The sequence below is a fragment of the Macaca fascicularis genome, chromosome 16 (assembly GCF_037993035.2).
Source record: "Macaca fascicularis isolate 582-1 chromosome 16, T2T-MFA8v1.1".
NCBI lineage: Eukaryota > Metazoa > Chordata > Mammalia > Primates > Cercopithecidae > Macaca > Macaca fascicularis.
In genome coordinates this window covers 37,511,180-37,535,608 of record NC_088390.1, presented here as the reverse complement: position 1 = coordinate 37,535,608, position 24,429 = coordinate 37,511,180, and the positions used below count along the sequence as shown (strand labels likewise).

Here is a 24,429-nt window from a genome sequence, read left to right as displayed (position 1 = left end):
TGGCAAACAGGCATATGAAAAGGTACTCAACATCACTGATGAGAGAAATGCAAATCAAAACTACAAGGAGACATCATCTCACCCCAGTTAAAATGGCTTAACCCAAAAGACAGGCAATAACAAGTGCTGACAAGGATGTAGAGAAAATGGAACTCTCGTACGCTGTTGGTGGGAATCTAAATTAGTACAACCACTATGGAGAACAATTTGGTGGTTCCTCAAAAAACTAAAAATAGAGCTACCATATGATCCAGCAATCCCACTGCTAGTATATACCCAAAAGAAAGGAAAACAGTACAAAGAGATACCTGCACTCCCATATTTGTTGTAACACTATTCACAACAGCCAAGATTTAGAGGCAACCTAAGTGTCCATAAAGAGATGAGTGGATAAAGAAAATATGGTACATATACACAATGGAGTATTATTCAGCCATAAAAAAGAATGAAATCCTGTCATTTGCAAAATAATGTAATTATACTTTTACCCTGGACTTTTTACACTATGAGGAAATAACATTACATTTAGTGGTTACCTACAGTGGGTGAGGCATTTATACATGTTATATTATGCTATCTTATTTAATCCTCACAATAACCGAATAAAATATTCCTTTAGAAGAAGAAATGGTGACTCAGAAGTGCAGAGTCTTGCCTAAGGTCATACAAGTAAACAGAACACATCACTCATTTCTTATGAGAAGAAATCTCACTATAACCCAACTGGCAGCTTTTCTTCTTAGAACATGTAATTTTCTCTTCAGGACCCCACCCTAAATATTTAATTTATATAATCATATTACTAGAGCATCTCAAATATTTATTTACATGTATTAATTAAAAGCACTCAAATCATAGGGCTCCAAAATGTATTTCAAAATAAATTCTGTTAAAGTAATATATTTCTTAGTCACTTTGTGGTTTATTGCACTTCCGGAACCAGCTATTGATAAACTTCCTCTTTTTCTACAGAAGCTATTTCAGTTTGCTAGAGGAACATTTTAAATCTGAATTGAACCACCCATTTTCCTTTCTTAGCCAAATCACCAAAATGTGCAGTTAGAACAAGAATTTAGCATTCTGCAAAAGAAGTTAACAGCTGAGGTAAGAAAATTTTCACACAATTTGGTTTGATCTTGCTTTATATAAAATGTATTTTAAAAACTGTCATTAGTGTTTTAAACTTAAACTCTGATAGTCTAAAGATGTCTATAGCAGGTTTTTGTGGTTTTGTTGCATAGAATTAAAAATACTCAGTGTTCAGCTTGCCTCAGAAAAACATTTTCACGTAGGTTTGTATAAGACCTTTTAAGTTTATTTAATCTCACACATACACACACACACACACACACACACACACACACACACACACACACACACACACAGAGACATATATTGAAACGGAGTCTTACTCTGTCTCCCAGGCTGGAGTACAGTGGCATGATCTCAGCTCACTGCAACCTCCACCTCCTGGGTTCAAGCAATTCTCCTGCTTCAGACTCTCAAGTAGCTCGGATTACAGGCGCCCACCACCACGCCTGGTTAATTTTTTTTGTATTTTTAGTAGAGATGGGGTTTCACTATGTTGCCCAGGCTTGTCTCCTACTCCTGACCTTGGGTAATCCGCTCACCTTGGCTCCCAAAGTGCTGGGATGACAGGAGTGAGCCACTGCTCCCAGCCACAATCATATTTGTTAACCTTAGTTTTATAATTAAAAATAAACTATGGTCATGGCAGATAAAGGTAAGGGTTAGAAATAGAACTAGATTCCATGGGCTATGACTGAATTTATAACCTCCAAAATATTAATTGTTAAAAGTTCTAATGTACTTTTAATAAAATTTTCCTGTACACAATATAATCCATAAATTAAAATTTTTGTATCCCCTTTAGTTTGCATAGTAAGAATGGTCACCTTCACTCAGTTTAGAAAGAAAAAGAAATCAGATGTGGTATTTGATTAATATTACTATTATTATATGTGCTTCATTATTATTATACATGCTTTATATTTTACATATAGATTTTTATACTTAATAATGATGACATGAAAACATTATGGCTCATTTTGAAAGCTTACTAAGCCAAAAGTGTTATTCAATAGTCAAACATGCATGCATATATTAATATCACCTACGTGTTTATGTCATATTATGAGACTTTAGAACATAGTATAAGATAGAAGAAACCCAAAGAATAAACAATAGAAAATTGTTAATATGCACAAAAGATGCTTGCTGTGGGTAAAATGGGCAAATAAAAACTGCAAAGAGTATTTTACACACACTTGTAATTTCAGGGAATAATATGTTCATAGTGGGTGATATCCCATTTCAACACTTAATAAATACTCATGACTTTCTCTTAGAAGGATTTCTTCTAAGTAATTATTGTGGAAGTCAGAAAATAAAGATATTTATCTCTTTTTCAGATTAGGCTTGTCTATGTATTTTTCTGCTTCTAATATTTAGTTTATTTCATTATGCATATTAAGTCATAAAATCTTATTAAATTTTTTTCACTATCATATTTCATAAAATTAAACTAAAAAATTTCCCATGAATCCTTATGGTGTGTTTTTGTCATCATAGAATCCCATACATTTGTTTTTTTGTTGCTGTTTTGTTTTGTTTTGAGACGGAGTCTCCCTCTGTCACCCAGGCTGGAGTGCAGTGGCACGATCTTGGCTCACTGCAACCTCTGCCTCCCAGGGTCAAGAGATTCTCCTGCCTCAGCCTCCCGAGTAGCTGGGATCACAGGCACCTGCCACCATGCCTGTATTTTTGTATTTTTAGTAGAAACAGGGTTTCACCATATTGGTCAGGCTGGTCTTGAACTCCTGACCTCAAGTGATCGGCCTGCCTCGGCCTCCCAAAGTGCTGGGATTACAGGCAGGAACCACTGCGTCTGGCCCCATACATGTTTTTAAAGGGTTATTCCCAAAACTACAGTTTACTAGTAGTGCCTGTGTTTTCCAGCTAATTCCTACATAACTCCATTTAGAAGGGAACTTTAATTCTGATTAAGTTTGAATTGAGAAACATAAATCTGAAGCCTTTCGACGTCCAAGCTTTAAAAAAAAATCACCATAAAATTTTCAATAAACTAAAAAAAGGGAAAAAAAAATTTTTCAGTAAACTTACTTTAATTACTTTACATATAATTTCCGCCAACTCACATCTCCTTCCTTCATAAAGCATTTCTATTTCATAACTTTTCTATGAAAGACAGTATAGCACATATAGTGAAATGTGATAGAAAGAAAGGATTCTGGCACAAGATTAGCATGATTTTTGTATTAGTGCCACTACTTAGAGCTGTGATACTGCCAGGTTACCCAACATCTTGGTGTCTCAGTTTCCTTATGTGTAGGATGAAAAAACCACCACCTAGCTAATTAAAATAGGATACTGCTTAACCTTTGGTGGGTGCTCAGTAAATGGTCACTATCACAATACAAGATGGTCATCAAATACTTCCTACTGTAGGTGAAGGTCAATTTTTCTTTCCACTCTTCCTCAAGATGCAGAATGGCTGGTTTTTTCCTTTATCGTTTCAAAACTTCACTAGTCAGAGATAATACTACTGCTAAATTTTAATCTATTATGTTTGCATCACAACTTTTATTATATCAAAGTAATTGATACAGCTATCTATACTTGCCTTTTGTCTAGGACATACTCTCCAAATCTTGATTCTCTTTAAAAGACAATGACATACTTCCTATCATCTGCAACTTAACAGCATCAATTTTAAATGCTGGACCCTTTAAGTACTTATGCACTATATTTATAAGAACATGTCTATGGCCTGGCTTGGTGGCTCATGCCTATAATCCCAGCACTTTGGGAGGCCAAGGTGGGCAGTTCACTTGAGTCCAGGAGTTCAAGACCAGCCTGGGTGACATGGTGAAACCCCGTGTCTACAAAAAACACAAAAATTAGTTGGGCATGGTGGCACGCACCTGCAGTTATAGCTTCTCTAGGGAGGCTGAGGTGTGAGGATCGCTTGAGCCCAGGAGGTGGAGGTTGCATTGAGCTGAGATTGCACCACTGCACTGCAGCCTGGGTGACAGAGCTAGACCCTGTCTCCGAAAGAAAGAAAAAAAAAAAAAAAAAAAAAAAAGGAACATGTCTTATACATGGGGACTCTTGCTTCGCTGTAACTGTCTTTAAAATGTTTAGTTACATTTATGTTTTTCTTTTTAAAATACTCTAAATATTCAGCAAAGAAAAAGAACCAAAATCACAGATTTAAACCTCATCAAAGTGCCAGCCTATAATAATGAGTAAAATACTGGCATATGAGGGCTGACAAATTTGGTATTTGCTTGAGCAGCAGACTAAGGGATTTCTAGAAAAACTCTATATAAAATATACACAGGTACACAGGTTCTTTGGAGTAATTGCTAGGTATGCTTCTGGATAGTGTCAGGAAAAAAAGGTGGGGGAGAGGATGGTAAGGATACTCACAGCAGACAGGAGAGCCTGAAATGAAAGGTAAATGAATTTGAACGGATGGTTCATTCTGGTCCTCCATTTTAGAAAGCAAGCTCCTCTTTACTGGCTCCCTGCACTCACACACACAGGCCAGCCACGACAGAGCAGCATTTTGCCGTTGCTTCTTTCATCTACTTCAATCATCTGCCCCCACCCCCAACTTCTTCATTTTGCCTGCTTCAATCATCTACACTGCCTTCTTGCTAATTATATAACCACTGCTTTTTTTTCAGCTGTTTATTAACTTTTCTTCTTTTCTGTATCTTCTCTAGTCAATTGACCTTCCTCTTTTCTGTTTGCTGCTTCCTATAGTTTTTTTTTTCTCTTTTGTGTTATTCATATTTCTCTGCACTGCCTTTTATCTTATTCTAAATCTTCTCCTCCTTTTTATTCCCCTGCCCAATATTGTTCTTTCCCTACAGAAAAATGTTGGTACTTCAGGTACACACCACTTACATATTTTAAAATGTGTATGCTAAATAACCTTCCACACACTGGCCTCATTACCTCTGGGAAAAAAGTCATTTTTTTCCACTACTATATTCCCTATTTCTTCTTCTTTTAAATCTTTCACCTCCTTCTCTGGACTATGCTGAATTGCCATCATAGAATTCTAATACAGTTTCTACAGTTTCTAGTATTCTGATGTCGCAGATCCTAGGATAAAAAGCTAACTGAAGAGTGGTAGAAAGTGTTAGGATAGGCGAAAAATGGAATTTGGTTTTAATATTGCCATAACCATTAACTGACAAGTGAAAATCTCATACATGGAGGGTTCCACCAGCTTACTACTGACATTAGAGGACAGGAGCCTATCAAAATTGATCTTACAAACTAACGTGGATTTATAATTAAGTTCCTGTTTGGGCTCTTTCCTTCTCTAATTCCTTTTTCAGCTAACTGAAAAGAGGAACCGTATGGTTTCCTTATTTTAAGCAAAGTTACAAAAGAGGAAACATTTTTGGCTAAAGACAATTCATGGCTTGTATTTTCTGATGCTTTGGATAGCATTAAAACACATTTTAAAAATGAAATTCTGAAGAAATTTTTTCCATTTTTTAAAGAAGCCCCCTCCCTTTTTTTTCTGTAATCTATAAGAATAATGGGTAGGAACTGCATGGATGATGACCATCTAAAGATGATTCAAATCCCTATATCTATGCCAAAAGTGTTCACATTTTCCCTTTTAAATCTTTTGCAAAATGGATAAAAAGCAGAATTTATTAATTTATATTTCACTGCCTCTGCTTATATTCTGGTAGAAGTACTAGTAAAAAGCAAAAAGTAAAATGGAAAGGAATCAAGAAGCCCAATACAGGTTAAATGTTTACTGTACTCCTAATATATAAGGCATTATACTACAAAGAAATCAAAACATAAAAACATGAGGCAATAAAGGGTAGTAAGAAGAATGTAGGCTTTGGAATCAGGTGGCCCTGGGTACAAACTCCCAATCTGTCACTTAGAGTGGTAAAACATCAGGCAAACTGTTTAACTCATTTGACGCTGTCTCTTTATCTGTAAATAAAAGATCCCCTTACCTTCCTCATAACGTAAAGATTCAGTGAAATAAAGTATGCAAAGCTGGGATAGTATAACACATAGTATGCTCTAGATAAGTATTTTTCTTTCTCCTTTCTGCCTTCTTCAAGGTTCTTTATAATCTTGTTCGAGGAAGTAGGTATAAGAAAATGTGAAAAGTAATAAAAAATAAACAGTTACTTAAGAGAATAGAAGTGTGAGTGAGGGGCATACATGAATTATGTAAGGAACCATTAAAAACAATAAATGAGAGCTAGGGGGAATTCAGTAAATGACTGATCTGTTTGGGCTGTAGTCAGTCAACGAGAACTTGGGTTAAGAAGGGGAATTTAAACTGAGGTCTGAAAGATGAGGACAGATTCAGATATGTAGCCAGAAAGAGGAAGAGGCTAGGTCTGGAAGAAGGAAAACAAAAAACAAAAAACAAAAAACCACCGAGCATGGTAAAAAACAGCATAAAAGGGTCTGTTTTTTTTGTGGGGGAAGCGTGTGTTTAGAAAGTATGCAAGGTGGGAAAGGGATGCATTTGGCTGGATAAGAAGTTTCAGTCATGATATGTGAATCTGGACTGGTTAACTCAAGCAAGAAGGAAGAAAACTCAATTTAGAAGTTTTATCTTAACAGGCCAGGCGTGGTGGCTCACGCCTGTAATCCCAGCATTTTGGGAGGCTGAACTGGACAGATCACTTGAGGTCAGGAGTTCGAGACCAGTTTGGACGACCTGGTGAAACCCTGCCTCTACTAAAAATACAAAAATTAGCCAGGTGTGGTGGTGCATGCCTACTGTAGTTCCAGCTACTCGGGAGGATGAGGCACAAGAATTGCTTGAACCCAGGAGGTAGAGGTTGCAGTGAAACAAGGTCATACCACTGCACTCCAGCCTGGGTGACAGAGGAAGACTCTGTCTCAAAAAAAAAAAAAAAGGAAGTTTTATCTTAACAGAAAGAGAAAACCCTCAAGCAAGGGAGTAGTAACCTCATCATGGATGCTTTTAAGATTAATTCAGCAGTGTGCAGGAGAGTTCAAAGGAGAACTGTTTTAAAATTTAGACTTGAATTATTTAAAATTTAGACTTGAATATAGGGAAAAAAAAATCACATACCTTTTCTTCTACTAAAACAGGGTCATTTATCTTCACTGTGTACCAAGTGGTAGAGGAGTAAGCAATGAAAACTATTTGGATATGCTGAAAAGGTAATCTGTAAAACCTTTATTGCACCTTCCAACAGAACATCAAATCTCTCTAAATACAGGCTTATGAGTGAGAAGAACTATAGTTTCTAATCATGTATACCAATATCTAACATCCTAAGATTTTCTATTCCCTAATGTTAAGAGATAACTAAATGGTTGCCATTGTGCTTGATGATGTGCAAAACAAGTATATTATACTAAAAGTTGCAAATTGTCTCAGTAGAAAAGGCAATTGAGAACAGGAAAGGTTAAGCAACTAGTTCTCATGGTTAGATAGGTAGTTAGATGGGAGAAGTAGAACTGAAACTTAACTCTCCAAGTTTTAGCATCTACCACTTCCCAGAAAAAGCCCTACCTGCCAAACTTTCATATGTGCCTTATTTTCCTGTGCCCACATTGTTGCTCTCCCTGGCTGGAAATTTGTTTAATTAGTTCTTACAGACCTTTTAAAATTCAGTTCCAGTTTTACTTCACTGAAGCCTTCCCAGGCTAGGCTAACTTCTCTGTACTTCTCCTGCATACCTTTATGAGAAAGCTTATCAAATTATTGTAATTGGGCCAGGTGTGGTGGCTCACACCTGTAATCCCAGCACGTTGGGAGGTCGAGGGGGGCAGATCACCTGAGATCAGTTCTCGATCAGCCTGGCCAACATGGTGAAACCCCGTCTGTGCTAAATATACAAAAATAAGCCGGGCGTGGTGATGCGTCCCAGCTACTTGGAGGCTGAGGGAGAAGAATCACTTGAACCCAGGAGGCGGAGTTTGCAGTGAGCCCAGATCACGCCACTACACTCCAGCCTGGGTGACGACAGAGTTAAGACTGTCTACAAAAAGACAGACAGACAGACAGACAGACAGACAGAAAGAAAGAAAGAAAGAAAGAAAGAAAGAAAGAAAGAAAGAAAGAAAAAATTATTGTAATTATTTTTTAGGTTTTTTTTCTTTCTTCTTTTTATTTAGAGATGGGATCTCACTATGTGGTCCAGGCTGTTCTTGAACTCCTGGCCTCAATCAATCCCCCCACCTTGGCTTCCCAAAGTGCTGGGATTACAGGCATGAGCCACCACGCCTGGCTTTTACTGTTTGCTTCTACCACTAGAATCTGAAACACTTGAAGGCAGTAACTATCTTTTTTTTAAAAAAAATTTTTTAAATCTCCTAAACCTAGAACAGGGCTCCACACAAATGTGGCATTTACCAATAAATGAATGAAAGCAGCAGCAGGACTACTTGACCAACTGGATTGAATTTATTCCACCAGATTCAGAGATCACTCTAGGATTTTAGGCCTAGGACTCTGAGTTGAATTGAATCCTTTAAAAATATGCAATCTTAACATCAGGCTACCATGCTACAGAGACACTGAGGATGCTGCAAAGATTACTAATAGACTCTGTGTCTGTGCCTAAGAAACTGAGTGGTACCATTAACGGATATAGAGAAGTCGGAAGAAGAGTCTGTTGTGAGGGTAAAGATGAATTCCATTTTAAATATGTTAAATTTCCTGATAGTGGGATGGAGATATATATATATGTGTTTATATATATACACACATATATACATACGTGTGTGTGTGTATATATATGTGTATATATACATAAAAACATCCACCAAGAAGTCATACAAATAGAATTAGGACAAAGAAGATGTAGACTGGAGGTAGAGATATGGGAATTGTGGCATAAAGCTGAGAACTAAAATCTTACAGAATCAGGAAAAAAGAGAAGTAGGTAAGGGTGAGGACTGAATATCAATTAACCATATTTAGAAGGCAGAAGAAAAAGAGATAGTGAGAGTAACATGAAAGGAAGACTGATTACAAAAAGCTACTTGAATATTAGTGAAGGAACAGTAGTGACTAATGTGGTCAAGGAGGGGAGGAGAGAGAAGAAATAAAAAAAAATTGGATTAGGTAATAGATGGTCACTAGTGTTCTTCAAGGCAGGAGAATCAATATATTTCTAGCAGTAAATGGTGAAAAAAGGTAGAGAGCACATGGATCCAGCATATAGAGCCTATGCATTTTGAGAAGTATGACTGAAGTGAAGTACTGAAATATAATGAAGCTAGAGGGGCAGCAGAGCCAAGTGCAGAACTTGTATTAATAAAAGAAGAGAGACCACTGCTTATGAGGTCCAAATGCTGTATGATGGGTTAGAGTATACCCAAGAGTTGTTACACCAAGCCTACAGTGTATCAAGTCTAAATTAGGAATAATAACTACTAATCAACTACTACTAATTAGGAATAATGTCTACCTACTTTATGCCAGGCATTATAATGAAAAGTCAAATTTTTAACTAGACACCAATGACACCTGTCTTTCTCTTTCATTTTAAACCCACTATAGGTAAGGAGGAAATATTCTGAAATGGATCCCAAATATTTCATCTTAATTTTGTTTTGTGGACACCTGAACAATACATTTTTTTCAAAGACAGAGATGATTACAACAGAGAAGCAGTCACAGCCCACCTTAGTCACATCATTAATGTCACATGTATTGGCTAATTCTCAAAACACAACAGGGAATCCTTTGGGTCAACCAATGCAATTCAACGACATTTCTTCTAGACAATCAGTATCACCTGCCAAAGTCACTGCTGGACAACCAACACCAGCTGTCTATATCTCTTCTGAAAAACCAGCAGCACATACTTCTGCTGGACAACCACTTGCCTACAACACCAACCAACCAACACCAATGGCCAACACCTCCTCCCAGCAAGCTGTGTTCACCTCTGCCAGACAACTACCATCTTCCCATACTTCTACCACACAACCACCAACGCCATTTGTCTACACTTTCACTCAACAATCATCAACTGTCCAGATCCCTTCTACAAAACTAATAACACCAACGGTTCATAATCCATCCACACAACCAATATCAACTGTCAAAAATTCACCTAGGAGTACACCAGGATTTATCTTAGATGTTACCAGTAACAAACAAACTCCACAAAAAAACAATTATAATTCAACAGCTGCCATACTAATTGGTGTACTTCTGACTTCCATGTTGGTAGCTATAATCATCATTGTACTTTGGAAATGCTTAAGGAAACCAGTTTTAAATGATCCAAATTGGGCAGGTAGATCTCCATTTGCTGATGGAGAAACCCCTGACATTTGTATCGATAACATCAGAGAAAATGAAATATCCACAAAACATACCTCAGTCATTTCACTTACACCCTGGAAACCAAGCAAAAGCACACTTTTAGCAGATGACTTAGAAATTAAGTTGTCTGAATCAAGTGAAAACACTGAAGACTCCAACAACCCCAAAACAGAGAAAACAAAAGATCAAGCAAATGGTACATCAGAAGATAGTGCTGATGGATCAACAATTGGAACTGCTATTTCTTCTTCAGATGATGCAGATCTGCCTCCACCACCTCCCCTTCTGGATTTGGAAAGACAGGAAAGTAACCAATCTGACAAACCCATAATGACAATTGTATCTCCTCTTCCAAATGATTCTACTAGTTTCCCTCCATCTCTGGACTGTCTCAATCAAGACTGTGGAGATCATAAATCTGAGATAATACAATCATTTCCACCCCCGCCTGACTCACTTAACTTGCCCATGCCACCGGTAGATTTTATGAAAAATCAAGAAGATTCCAACCTTGAGATCCAGTGTCAGGAGTTCTCTATTCCTCCCAACTCTGATCAAGATCTTAATGAATCTCTGCCACCTCCACCTGCAGAACTGTTATAAATATTACAACTTGCTTTTTAGCTGATCTTCCATCCTCAAATGACTCTTTTGTTTTTCTTTATATGTTAACATATACAAAATGGCAACTGATAGTCAATTTTGATTTTTATTCAGGAACTATCTGAAATCTACTCAGAGCCCATGTGCACAGATGAAACATTTTTTTTAAAAAGTTATTTAACAGTAATCTATTTACTAATTATAGTTCCTATCTTTAAAGTATAGTACATTTTACATATGTAAATGGTGTATGTTTCAATAATTTAATCACTCCGAAACAATCTACATATACTTATTATTACCCCAGTACAGTTTTTTTTTTTCCCTGAAAAGCTGTGTATAAACTTATTGTGAATAAACTTTTATGTTTCCATTTCAAAGACTGGGGTGGAGAGGAATAAGAGACTAAGTATACACTCCAAGTTTTAAATTAATACCTCAAGTATTAAATAAATATTCCAAGTTTGTGGGAATGGGAGATTAAAATGCATGTTTGAGAATAGAGAAACTTTCTTCTTGGTTTCATCACGAAGAGTAAAGCAAACATGTTAAAACATCAACTGAAGGGTTGGGTTAAAGACATTTACCCTGAAAAAAATATGAGGATACATCATAAAATGTAAATATTTTCCTATCATGTCATGGGGAGGCACAAATTTTAAAACTAGCATCTTTAAAACGTTTCTTCTTTATAAACACCCAAACAAAATCAAGTTTTATAAAGAAAAAAAAGAAAAAGAAGACTATGGTTTCATTCTAAATACGGGTGATTTTGGGTGATTTTTTTTCAGGAAAAAAGACTATCAAAACACAGATGATTCTCAACTTTTTACTAAACTTATACTTTCTGATGCTATCCACTCTTAAATCACCTTTCTTATACAGAATTTCACCTTTATCCATTATCTGACAATTGGTAAGTCTGAGTTATTAGAGTAGGAATGGGCCCAATCTTTGTCAAAGTCAAGAGTGGTCAGTAGCCTGAGATTTTGGGGATGCCAGCCTGTGTCTGCAGAAGCACTCCTTTGCCCAACAAGCACATACTCTTCCTCATTAGTCCCATTTAACTCCAGGGGGAAACAAGCACTTAGAATAAAATGGTAGCCCAGTCTTGGAGAATCACTCAGAGTTCTGGGATTTTCAGAATAGAACATAGCATTTATTCATAGCACTGGCATTCATGACATTAACAAAGCTCCATATTTAATAAGAACCAGTAGGGTTTTGGACACATGAATTTTACGTACAATGTTTTTCCTAAAATCTTTCAAGCCATCTTTACTAACCTTAATATTTTAATCTGTAGAAACACTTCCTGGAGCTTCTTTTCCTGAATGAGCATAATACTTATTGTCATATTACATTACATCTTTTGTCTTCCTCATTAAAAAGTTTCTTTCATGTATTCTTCAAAGTTAGTACTTTTTTTTGAGACAGAGTCTCACTCTGTCACCCAGGCTGGAGTGCAGTGGCATGATCTTGGCTCACTGCAACGTCCGCCTTCTGGGTTAAAGTGATTCTCCTGCCTCAGCCTCCTGAGTATCTGGGACTACAGATGTGCACCACCACGCCTGGCTAATTTTTTTTTTTTTTTTTTTTTTTTTTTTAGTAGAGACGGGGTTTCACCATATTGGCCAGGCTGGTCTTAAACTCTTGCCCTCGTGATCCACCTGCCTCAGGCCCTCAAAGTGCTGGGATTACAGGTGTGAGCCACCGTGCCTGGCCCAAACTTAGTACTTTTAAAGCTAATTTCCCCAGCAGCAATCTGGAGTTTATAATTTCCTATTATTCTTTTGAATTTTAAGAATTTTTGTTATGGTAAATAAGATATGTTTTTATACTTGGCCAAGTCTTTGACATACCTTAAAACATCATAACTCTTCTCATTTTACATTTATGACAGTTACTTAATGGGCTCTTTCCACATTTTTGTCTCTTTTTAACCACCTTCTTTCCTGAAAGAAATACCAGGAAAAATAGGGAAATACCAATTTTCTTAGATTAAACAGGAACTGATTAGTTGACCATAGTCTTGTCTGGTATCTTTAAGTACTTTAAAGGGAGCTTTTCTCTTTCTGTTCTTTGTATAACAGGACAGACTACTGGCAGCAGCTGGGTTTTTATGTTGTCTTTTTTCCTTTTTTTAAAAGAAATTCTTTGCTGGGGGAAGAATAATTCACATTTAACCGCATGTAATTTTCCCCGATGAGGTCAGTGGAAGCTGAGCAGCCAAACAGTGGCAATCCTTGCTAATCAGCAGGAAGAGATACAAACTAATAAATATAGGACAGAAGAAAATGCTGGAACAAAGAAAAATCTTTTAGAGAAAAGATTAAAGAACTAAGATCCAGAAGAGAAAGTTTATTACATGAATACTGCAAAAGAGCAAGGCGCAGGGGAATAAAAGGTAGATTAAAGTTCACACCACATACTAGTGGGGCTCTTAACCAGAACAGCATTAACCAGAGTCAGACACAACCCTGAAGAGCATTTGGTTCAACTCCTTTTGTTTGTTAACTACTGAGAAAACAGGACCAGAGAAAGTAAGTGACATGCTTAGAAGCGGTACTAAAAGCTGAGTTTGCTCCCTGACTACTGGTTCAACACTCTTTTCACTAATATAGGACCAAAGAGCACCTACATCATGCACTGAAACATACATATATCACGTAAGTCTTCTATTTGGTGTGAATGGTGAGGGACACAAATGAATCCAATGCGGTTGATCTTTAACTGTTGTTCTTACCTAATTCTGATCAAAAAATAAAGTAGCACCTTTGGGAACCTATAACTAAAACATTGTGGTACTGGTATATGACTAAACAAACAGATCAATGGAACAGAAGAAAAAGTCCAGAAATAAATATCAAATCAGTGGAAACAAGCATTGGATAGACACCTGGAAAAAAGAGAAAATTTGATCCATACTTCACACTATATTAGAATAAACACCAAGGATCAGAGTTCTAAATATAAATCATGAAATTATCCAAGTAACAGAAGAAAATATGAGTGAATTCCTTTATAATCTGGAAGTGGGAAAAAACCTTCCTAGCTGAGACTCAAAATCCAGAGGCAGTAAAAAGAGAAATTATACGAAACTTTTAAATGTCATACACATGCACGTGAGCATAACCAACACACACACCTCACCATAATAAAGCCAAAAGATAAACGGCAAACTGGAAAAAAAATTAAAACTTAAGACAAAGTGCTAATACCTCTAAAATGTAAAACGCTCCTAATATGGGGCGGGAAGGGGAAAACCCAAAACACAACTTTTAATAGTGCAAAACATAAAAAAGATAGTTACAAGAGAAAACATTTAAATGGTCTTTAAACATATGTAAAGACATACACGCTCCCTCATAATTACAGAGATGCATTTAAAATTAGACGGAGACACTTGACTATCAGATGGACAACAAATCCCAAAGTTCAACAACAAAGGATACAGTGAGGCTGTATAGAACTGGACACCCCGCTACACTGTTGGTGGGACTGCAAAATGGTATAATCAATGGAGAGAAATTTAGTAATGTCTGGAAAAATTCCAAATGCATTTACCCTTTTACCCAGCAATCCTACTTGTAGGAATCGTTTTCAAAGATTTACTGGCAAACATATAAAATTACTTAGGTACAATGGTATTCACTGTGGCATTATTTGTAATAGCAAAAGTCTGAAAAAAACCTAGATGTACACCAATAGGGGACTGGTTGAATAAGCCATGGTACATTCCCAAATGGAGTACTATGGATCAAAAAATGAATCAGATACCTATATACTGATATGGAGTGATAAGATACAGTAAGAAAAAAAGAACAAGATATGTAACAGTATGTATATATATATCACCTTTTATATTAGAAGGGGGGATAAGAACATACCATACATATGCTTAAATACATTTTTTTAGGTTTTCAAAAAGAAAGGTTAATGATATAATGAAAAGCTAATAAAAAGTCACTAATAGGAGAAGGAAGGAAACAGGATGGAAAAGACAGAGAAGCAAGATTTATCTGAATATACCTTGTTATATAATTTTGACTTGTGATCCTGAAAAGCTGAAAACTAAAACAAAGTTTATATCAAGTTGGTGACATAAAAATATAGAGAAAAGAATTATTTCACATTGCATTAGAACACAGAATTTACTATACACTTTTAGGAAAATAAAACAAGCAGAGCTATGAAGAAATTTTAAACTTTATTCGGTAGTCTATAATCTAATTGTAGCAGTCAATGCTGGCATTATTTTGAAATTACTGAGAGATGATGCAAATAAGTAATTATATCAATGATATTAGGAACCACTTAGAGAAAATATGGGGGACAGAAGAACAAATTAAATCTTCCCAAAGAGGCAAAGAGAAAACTCCAAGATGAGAGACATTTTAGGAAATAATTGACTGAGTTTTGGCAACAAGCCAGTGGCATAAAGTAAAAAAGGAGTAGGGAGGTGGGCAAAGAAACTGATTCACTTGGATTTTGACTTGGTAATTTCTATGTCGTTCTTTCATGCTTTTAAAATACTGTATTGAGTACTCTCAGTTGTATTCAGCAGGAAAATCAGTCTAAATAGCCAACCATATTACCAAAAATAAACAATATCTGACACTCAAGCATAGCAAATGTTATCTCTAATAATGGAAAACTGAAACCAGTGATTAGCGTGGGATAGTTATTCCCTGGCAGATGCTTTGTGATACCTTTCACAATGTTGGGCTAATATATTCTAGGACACAAAAGAATATGTAAATTAATTCACTGCTTAACCTAGAATGTAAAAGTTGCCTAACTAGCTATCATTACTGACCTAGACAGACTAATATAAAATGTAATGAGTCTGAATAATACTTAAAATAAGTTGTAACAAATACTTATGCCTCTAAAAAGTATTTTTTGAGTAACAGTAATATAGTATTATTTTATTTCATGAGAATTTCTAAAAGTGTAAGAGACTGTTACAATTCAAATATGTTGAAATGATCTCCCTTTTTCTTTTTGAGAATTTTACAATATCTTTGAATAATATGAAGCAATTTGGTATGCCCCAAACTTGAAATGAGAAATACTGCCACTACTATTGTGTTGGAATCTTCTATTATATGCAACAGAAACTAAACTTGATACAGCCTAAACCCAAATTCATTTGAATCCATTAATGAAGTAACATGTCCTTTCTTTCAAACAAAAGTACTGTTAAGTGTAATGAAAATGCATAACTCTACTTCCACATTGACTTAATGAGGTTTCCTAAAATTAAGAGATTTAAGTGGTCGGTAAATTGACCCTCAGTCACATCTTTAGAAGTGCAGCAGTGTATATATGAGCTTAAACAGAACTCTAAATGTCAATGCATTCCCTATTTCCACAATATTGCTGAATGTAGTATTTTTAACATACTATTTTAAGCACTACGAATGATGGCTGGTTTCCTAAATCCACAGTAAGAATCTCATTAAGAGTTCAACTGAACCCTCAAAGTAAAGTGGCAATAAAGTACCTAATCAACAACAAATTTCTATGTTGCAGACTTTTAAAATATAGACACTTTTCGAGCAATATTAGTTTTATACAAAAGGTGGCTCCTCGAGTGTAATTTCTCTTGTAAGAAAATAAACTTCAATTAAAAGAACTAGAGAAGCAAGAGCAAACACATTCAAAAGCTAGCAGAAGGCAATAAATAACTAAGATCAGAGCAGAACTGAAGGAGATAGAGACACAAAAAACCCTCCAAAAAAAATCAATGAATCCAGGAGTTGGTTTTTTGAAAAGATCAACAAAATTGATAGACCACTAGCAAGACTAATAAAAAGAAAAGAGAGAAGAATCAAATAGACGCAATAAAAAATGATAAAGGGGATATCACCACCGACCCCACAGAAATACAAACTACCATCAGAGAATACTATAAACACCTCTACGCAAATAAACTAGAAAATCTAGAAGAAATGGATAATTTCCTGGACACTTACACTCTCCCAAGACTAAACCAGGAAGAAGCTGAATCCCTGAATAGACCAATAGCAGGCTCTGAAATTGAGGTAATAATTAACAACCTACCAACCAAAAAAAGTCCAGGACCAGACGGATTCACAGCCGAATTCTACCGGAGGTACAAGGAGGAGTTGGTACCATTCCTTCTGAAACTATTCCAATCAATAGAAAAAGAGGGAATCCTCCCTAACTCATTTTACGAGGCCAACATCATCCTGATACCAAAGCCTGATAGAGACACAACAAAAAAGGAGAATTTTAGACCAATATCCCTGATGAACATCGATGCAAAAATCCTCAATAAAATACTGGCAAACCAAATCCAGCAGCACATCAAAAAGCTTATCCACCATGATTAAGTGGGCTTCATCCCTGGGATGCAAGGCTGGTTCAACATACACAAATCAATAAACGTAATCCAGCATATAAATAGAACCAAAGACAAAAACCACATGATTATCTCCATAGACGCGGAAAATGCCTTTGACAAAATTCAACAGCCCTTCATGCTAAAAACTCAATAAATTCGGTATTGATGGAGCGTATCTCAAAATAATAAGAGCTATTTATGACAAACCCACAGCCAATATCATACTGAATGGGCAAAAACTGGAAGCATTCCCTTTGAAAACTGGCATAAACAGGGATGCCCTCTCTCACCACTCCTATTCAACATAGTGTTGGAAGTTCTGGCTAGGGCAATCAGGGAAGAGAAGGAAATCAAGGGTATTCAGGTAGGAAAAGAAGAAGTCAAATTGTCCCTCTTTGCAGATGACATGATTGTATATTTAGAAAACCCCATTGTCTCAGCCCAAAATCTCCTTAAGCTGATAACCAACTTCAGCAAAGTCTCAGGATACAAAATCAATGTGCAAAAATCACAAGCATTCTTATACACCAGTAACAGACAAACAGAGAGCCAAATCATGAGTGAACTCCCATTCACAATAGCTTCAAAGAGAATAAAATACCTAGGAATCCAACTTACAAGGGATGTAAAGGACCTCTTCAAGGAGAACTACAAACCACTGCTCAGTGAAATAAGAGGACACAAACAAATGGAAGAACATTCCATGCTCATGGATAGGAAGAATCAATACTGTGAAAATGGTCATACTGCCCAAGGTAATTTATAGATTCAATGCCATCCCCATTAAGCTACTAATGACTTTCTTCACAGAATTGGAAAAAACTGCTTTAAAGTTCATATGGAACCAAAAAAGACCCCGCACTGCCAAGACAATCCTAAGTCAAAGAACAAAGCTGGAGGCATCACGCTACCTGACTTCAAAGTATACTACAAGGCTACAGTAACCAAAACAGCATGGTACTGGTACCAAAACAGAGATATAGACCAATGGAACAGAACAGAGCCCTCAGAAATAATACCACACATCTACAGCCATCTGATCTTTGACAAACCTGACAAAAACAAGAAATGGGGAAAGGATTCCCTATTTAATAAACGGTGCTGGGACAACTGGCTAGCCATAAGTAGAAAGCTGAAACTGGATCCTTTCCTTACTCCTTATATGAAAATTAATTCAAGATGGATTAGAGACTTAAATGTTAGACCTAAAACCATAAAAACCCTAGAAGAAAACCTAGGTAACACCATTCAGGACATAGGCATGGGCAAGGACTTCATGTCTAAAACACCAAAAGCAATGGCAACAAAAGTCAAAATTGACAAATGGGATCTAATTAAACTAAAGAGCTTCTGCACAGCAAAAGAAACTACCATCAGAGTGAACAAGCAACCTACAGAATGGGGGAAAATTTTTGCAATCTACTCATCTGACAAAGGGCTAATATCCAGAACCTATAAAGAACTCAATCAAATTTACAAGAAAAAAAAAAACAACCCCATCAAAAAATGGGCAAAGGATATGAACAGACACTTCTCAAAAGAAGACATTCATACAGCCAACATACACATGAAAAAATGCTCATCATCACTCACCATCAAAGAAATGCAAATCAAAACCACAATGAGATACCATCTCACACCAGTTAGAATGGCAATCATTAAAAAAAATCAGGAAACAACAGGTGCTGGGGAGGATGTGGAGAAATAGGAACACTTTTACACTGTTGGTGGGACTGTAAACTAGTTCAACCATTGTGGAAAACAGTGTGGTGATTCCTCAAGGATCTAGAACTAGAAATACCATTTGACCCAGCCATCACATTACTGGGGATATACCCAAAGGATTGTAAGTCATGCTGCTATAAAGACACATGCACACGTATGTTTACTGTGGCACTATTCACAATAGCAAAGACTTGGAATCAATCCAAATGTCCATCAGTGACAGACTGGATTAAGAAAATGTGGCACATATACACCATGGAATACTATGCAGCCATAAAAAAGGATGAGTTCGTGTCCTTCGTAGGGACATGGATGCAGCTGGAAACCATCATTCTCAGCAAACTATCGCAAGAACAGAAAACCAAACACCACATGTTCTCACTCACAGGTGGGAACTGAATAATGAGATCACTTGGACACAGGAAGGGGAGCATCACACACCTATTGTGGGGAGGGGGTAGGGGGGAAGGATAGCATTAGGAGATAATACCTAAGGTAAATGACGAGTTAATGGGTGCAGCACACCAACAAGGCACATGTATACATATGTAACAAACCTGCACGTTGTGCACCTGTACCCTAGAACTTAAAGTATAATAAAAAAAAAAAAAAAAGAAGGCCGGGCGCGGTGGCTCAAGCCTGTAATCCCAGCACTTTGGGAGGCCGAGACGGGTGGATCATGAGGTCAGGAGATCGAGGCCATCCTGGCTAACACGGTGAAACCCCGTCTCTACTAAAAATACAAAAAACTAGCCGGGCGAGGTGGCGGGCGCCTGTAGTCCCAGCTACTCGGGAGGCTGAGGCAGGAGAATGGCGTAAACCCAGGAGGCGGAGCTTGCAGTGAGCTGAGATCTGGCCACTGCACTCCAGCCTGGGCGACAGAGCGAGACTCCGCCTAAAAAAAAAAAAAAAAAAAAAAAAAAAAAAAGAAACTTCAAATTTTAATACAACAAATTCTATTTGTGGTATAATCTAAATAATGCTAATATAATTTAGAGAAAAAACAAATGATTTAGTAACAAGGCATAAAGGGATTTTCCTTACATATAATATGCTAAATATTACTCATTTTTAAATGGTGCCACTTGGTAACGAAATACCATAACTTTATTTGCTTGCTTTAAAGTAAACTGGCCATTCTGGAAATCAGATTTGTGTTTTAACAGATTTACGCAAGCAGTCCACTGAAGAGTGGAGCAAAATTTATCATAAATTTGACCTCATTTTATAAAATTCATGATGAAAAATTTTCCTCTTACATTATATCATGTAATTTTATTTATTTATTTATTTATTTATTTATTTATTTTTTTTGAGACGGAGTCTCGCTCTGTCACCCAGGCTGGAGTACAGTGGCCGGATTTCAGCTCACTGCAAGCTCCGCCTCCCGGGTTTACGCCATTCTCCTGCCTCAGCCTCCCGAGTAGCTGGGACTACAGGCGCCCGCCACCACGCCCGGCTAATTTTTTTGTATTTTTTTAGTAGAGACGGGGTTTCACTGTGTTAGCCCGGTTGGTCTTGATCTCCTGACCTCGTGATCCGCCCGTCTCGGCCTCCCAAAGTGCTGGGATTACAGGCTTGAGCCACCGCGCCCGGCCTCATGTAATTTTAAAACTATAAACTACTTTCCCAGAAAGCTGAAATGTGCAATACTCTGAAATCGCCTAAATTGATACTGTTATTCTTAAAACATAAAATCAAATAAATGGTCATTCATATAGCACCAAAAATGTCTTTGGAAAAAACAATACTCATATCCACTTACTATCCAAGGTTTCATAAAGAAAAAAAACTTTAACCCCAAATATATAAAATAAAACATGTTTATTTTACCATAGGAAGTGATAATCTAAAGTATAAGATGCTAATTTCCAAATGTATCCTGGCTTGTGTATAGCCTTGGTCAAATGATCCATTGTATCAGAAAGATAAAGAAAAAATAATCATATTTCAGTAATTCTATACATCCTAAGAGGGAAGATGGCACATTTAAGTGGTTGATAAATTTGAAAAGCTGATTAAACATAATAATCACCATGTTGGAGGAAGACATAAAAATCAGAGAACAGATTTTTTAATATTAAAAATGTGACATGAAAATTATACCATTTTAGAAAGGAATATAAAAAGGCAGGAGTTAAAAATAGTGGGACTAATATCATAGAAAACTATCCATGAGGAAGGTCAAATTCATTTTCAACATGTAAAAAGGATAAAGAGTAGAGGTATTTAAAAAGATTCTTAATGAGACAAATGTTAAAATATGGAACCCAATCTCAGACAAATACATAGAAAGGAGTAAGGGCCAACTCTAATGTGCATAAGGTATCCCATCCTATAGCAAATCAGATATATAGGTACACTTGATGCCGTAAATTTTTTTAAAAATTGTCCATTTTGTTGCGTGTGCACCATAAATTTGAGTCAGCACCAGCGACAGCTCTGCAGTCCTCCTATGTGGTACTGATCAGGTGGTTGCAGAGCTTCAGCTCACAGCAACACAATGCAGCTGAGCAGGCAAGCACAGCCCACAGCCAGAAACAGTTCCGACTCTCCAGAACAAGACGACCTTTAAGCTTTAAGTTTCCCAGAGAAAATGAGATGCTGATATTGAAGACGACACTACGGTAAGATGTTATTTAAATCAGTAAAAGGCTGACTTTGGAATCTTTTTCCTTTTTAAGAAAAAGTCAACGTTAAGATTAAATATATATTCAATAGCAAGTGCATGCACCAGAAATTTGCTGCAGTGTCAGTTGAGGGATATTTTTTATATATTCATTCACTTTGTAAATATATTGTTTTCCTTTAAAATGGGCACTGAAATATATAGAAAAAACCACTTTATAAAATGTGAGGTTTATAGGTACAGTGTTGGTCTGGATTTTTCAAGTGCCTTTTACAAAGATATATTTATCCTAAAAACAAAAAGATAACATTTCGAAGAACTGCTTTAATATCTAAATAAAATCTACCCTATACACACACATTGAATTACATTACTGCAGAGATTAAAAAAAAAAAGACACGACAGCCATTTTTTCTCATCTGAGTAAGAAAGCATATCATCAAAAATAGTAATAGCTTACAACTGCAACTCTTTATTTGCAAAGAATGCTATTTTATCATATTAAGGCTCTAGAAAGATAAATAAGAAAGAATATGGTTAGAAAAGGGGGGAGGGGGAGAGAAAATAAAGGAGAAAATGCAGGAGAGAGTAGGGAGAGAGTCTCTCTCTACCACATAGCCCAATTGAAGGATTAAGCATTTGGACTATAAATGAAGGGGAGCTTTGTTAGTTTAATCACTGGAACAATTATAAAAGGACTCAACAACAACGAGGTTTATTGAAAATTTTGCCTAATGCTAAGTGACCCATGCAGATGCCTAAACTGTATTTGCATATTAAAAGAAGGGTGTATCTGTTTGTTTCTAGGCTTTGATGGAATATCAGATATTGAAAATGTCTCTCTGCCTGTTCATCCTTCTGTTTCTCACACCTGGTATTTTATGCATTTGTCCTCTGCAATGTATATGCACAGAAAGGCACAGGCATGTGGACTGTTCAGGCAGAAACTTGACTACATTACCATCTGGACTGCAAGAGAATATTATACATTTAAACCTGTCTTATAACCACTTTACTGATCTGCATAACCAGTTAACCCAATATACCAATCTGAGGACCCTGGACATTTCAAACAACAGGCTTGAAAGCCTGCCTGCTCAGTTACCTCGGTCTCTGTGGAACATGTCTGCTGCTAACAACAACATTAAACTTCTTGACAAATCTGATACTGCTTATCAGTGGAATCTTAAATATCTGGATGTTTCTAAGAATATGCTGGAAAAGGTTGTCCTCATTAAAAATACACTAAGAAGTCTTGAGGTTCTCAACCTCAGTAGTAACAAACTTTGGACAGTTCCAACCAACATGCCCTTCAAACTACATATCGTGGACCTGTCTAATAATTCTTTGACACAAATCCTTCCAGGTACATTAATAAACCTGACAAATCTCACGCATCTCTACCTGCACAACAATAAGTTCACATTCATTCCAGACCAATCTTTTGACCAGCTCTTTCAGTTGCAAGAGATAACCCTTTACAATAACAGGTGGTCATGTGACCATAAACAAAACATTACTTACTTACTGAAGTGGATGATGGAAACAAAAGCCCAAGTGATAGGGACTCCATGTTCTACCCAAATATCATCTTTAAAGGAACATAACATATATCCCACACCTTCTGGATTTACCTCAAGCTTATTCACTGTAAGTGGGATGCAGACAGTGGACACCATTAACTCTCTGAGTGTGGTAACTCAACCCAAAGTGACCAAAATCCCCAAACAATATCGAACAAAGGAAACAACGTTTGGTGCCACTCTAAGCAAAGACACCACCTTTACTAGCACTGATAAGGCTTTTGTGCCCTATCCAGAAGATACATCCACAGAGACTATCAATTCACATGAAGCAGCAGCTGCAACTCTAACTATTCATCTCCAAGATGGAATGGTTACAAACACAAGCCTCACTAGCTCAACAAAATCATCCCCAACACCCATGACCCTAAGTATCACTAGTGGCATGCCAAATAATTTCTCTGAAATGCCTCAACAAAGCACAACCCTTAACTTACGGAGGGAAGAGACAACCACAAACGTAAAGACTCAATTACCTTCTGTGGCAAATGCTTGGAAAGTAAATGCTTCATTTCTCTTAATGCTCAATGTTGTGGTCATGCTGGCTGTCTGAGGGTCTGCATTTTCTGAAACTAATGAAAGCACTCCTCCCTGATGTACAGTTGGGAAAATATGTTCATATCTAACCAGTGATTCAAGCTATATTAAGTATTCAAGAAAGCCAGTCTTAACATTTCTGACTCTGATGTAAATGAAGTAACTTGTCTTAAATAAAAGAAATGCACAATGCCTTGGTACTTGCTGCTATTTTACTGTCTTAATTAAGTAAACTAATGAGTTTCTTTTATAAAAAAATGTTTTCTTTTTAAGGCTTCAATTTATTGCACAAAATATAAAGCATCTAAACTTTAATATGTATTTTATGTATGTTTACACTGTCAAACATCTGGAAAATAAAAGGTCTATGCTCATAACTGTGTCATTTGGCTTTCTAGTCATATCAACTTTATCAGAATAAAAATGACCTCACCATTTTTGTTCTAGGGTACCTTGGTAAAATCTTTAAGGTAAATAGAACGGTGGTAGTATCCAAGGATTTTGTCACTGAAGTAAAATTGCAGCTGCCATCCCATGAATGGTTATATTACATTATTATTTTACAGACAAGTCATAATTGTTTTAAATCTAAATGATGTCCTGCTTCTGAGGAACTCTT

General features: G+C 36.6%; 3 protein-coding genes across 13 annotated transcripts in view; 2 read left to right on the top strand and 1 right to left on the bottom strand.

The window, feature by feature from the left end:
• NF1 (neurofibromin 1) overlaps positions 1–24,429 on the bottom strand; it is a 292,484-nt gene that overhangs the window by 59,934 nt on the left and 208,121 nt on the right. The gene's annotated exons all lie outside the window — the stretch shown is intronic.
• Positions 1,030–11,343, top strand: EVI2B (ecotropic viral integration site 2B). 2 transcript variants are annotated; one of them, XM_045376140.3, is made up of 3 exons: positions 1,030–1,104; positions 7,165–7,236; positions 9,587–11,343. In XM_045376140.3, exon 3 carries the CDS (start codon positions 9,608–9,610, stop codon positions 10,961–10,963), a length of 1,356 nt encoding a protein of 451 aa, XP_045232075.1. In that variant the 5' UTR covers positions 1,030–1,104; positions 7,165–7,236; positions 9,587–9,607; the 3' UTR covers positions 10,964–11,343. The 2 variants fall into 2 exon arrangements, with proteins under 2 accessions (XP_045232075.1, XP_005583405.1); XM_005583348.5 differs by lacking the exon at positions 7,165–7,236.
• OMG (oligodendrocyte myelin glycoprotein) lies at positions 21,506–24,184 on the top strand. Its single transcript, XM_045376141.3, has 2 exons — positions 21,506–21,688; positions 22,498–24,184. The coding sequence occupies exon 2, from the start codon at positions 22,504–22,506 to the stop codon at positions 23,824–23,826; it is 1,323 nt and encodes a 440-aa protein (XP_045232076.1). The 5' UTR covers positions 21,506–21,688; positions 22,498–22,503; the 3' UTR covers positions 23,827–24,184.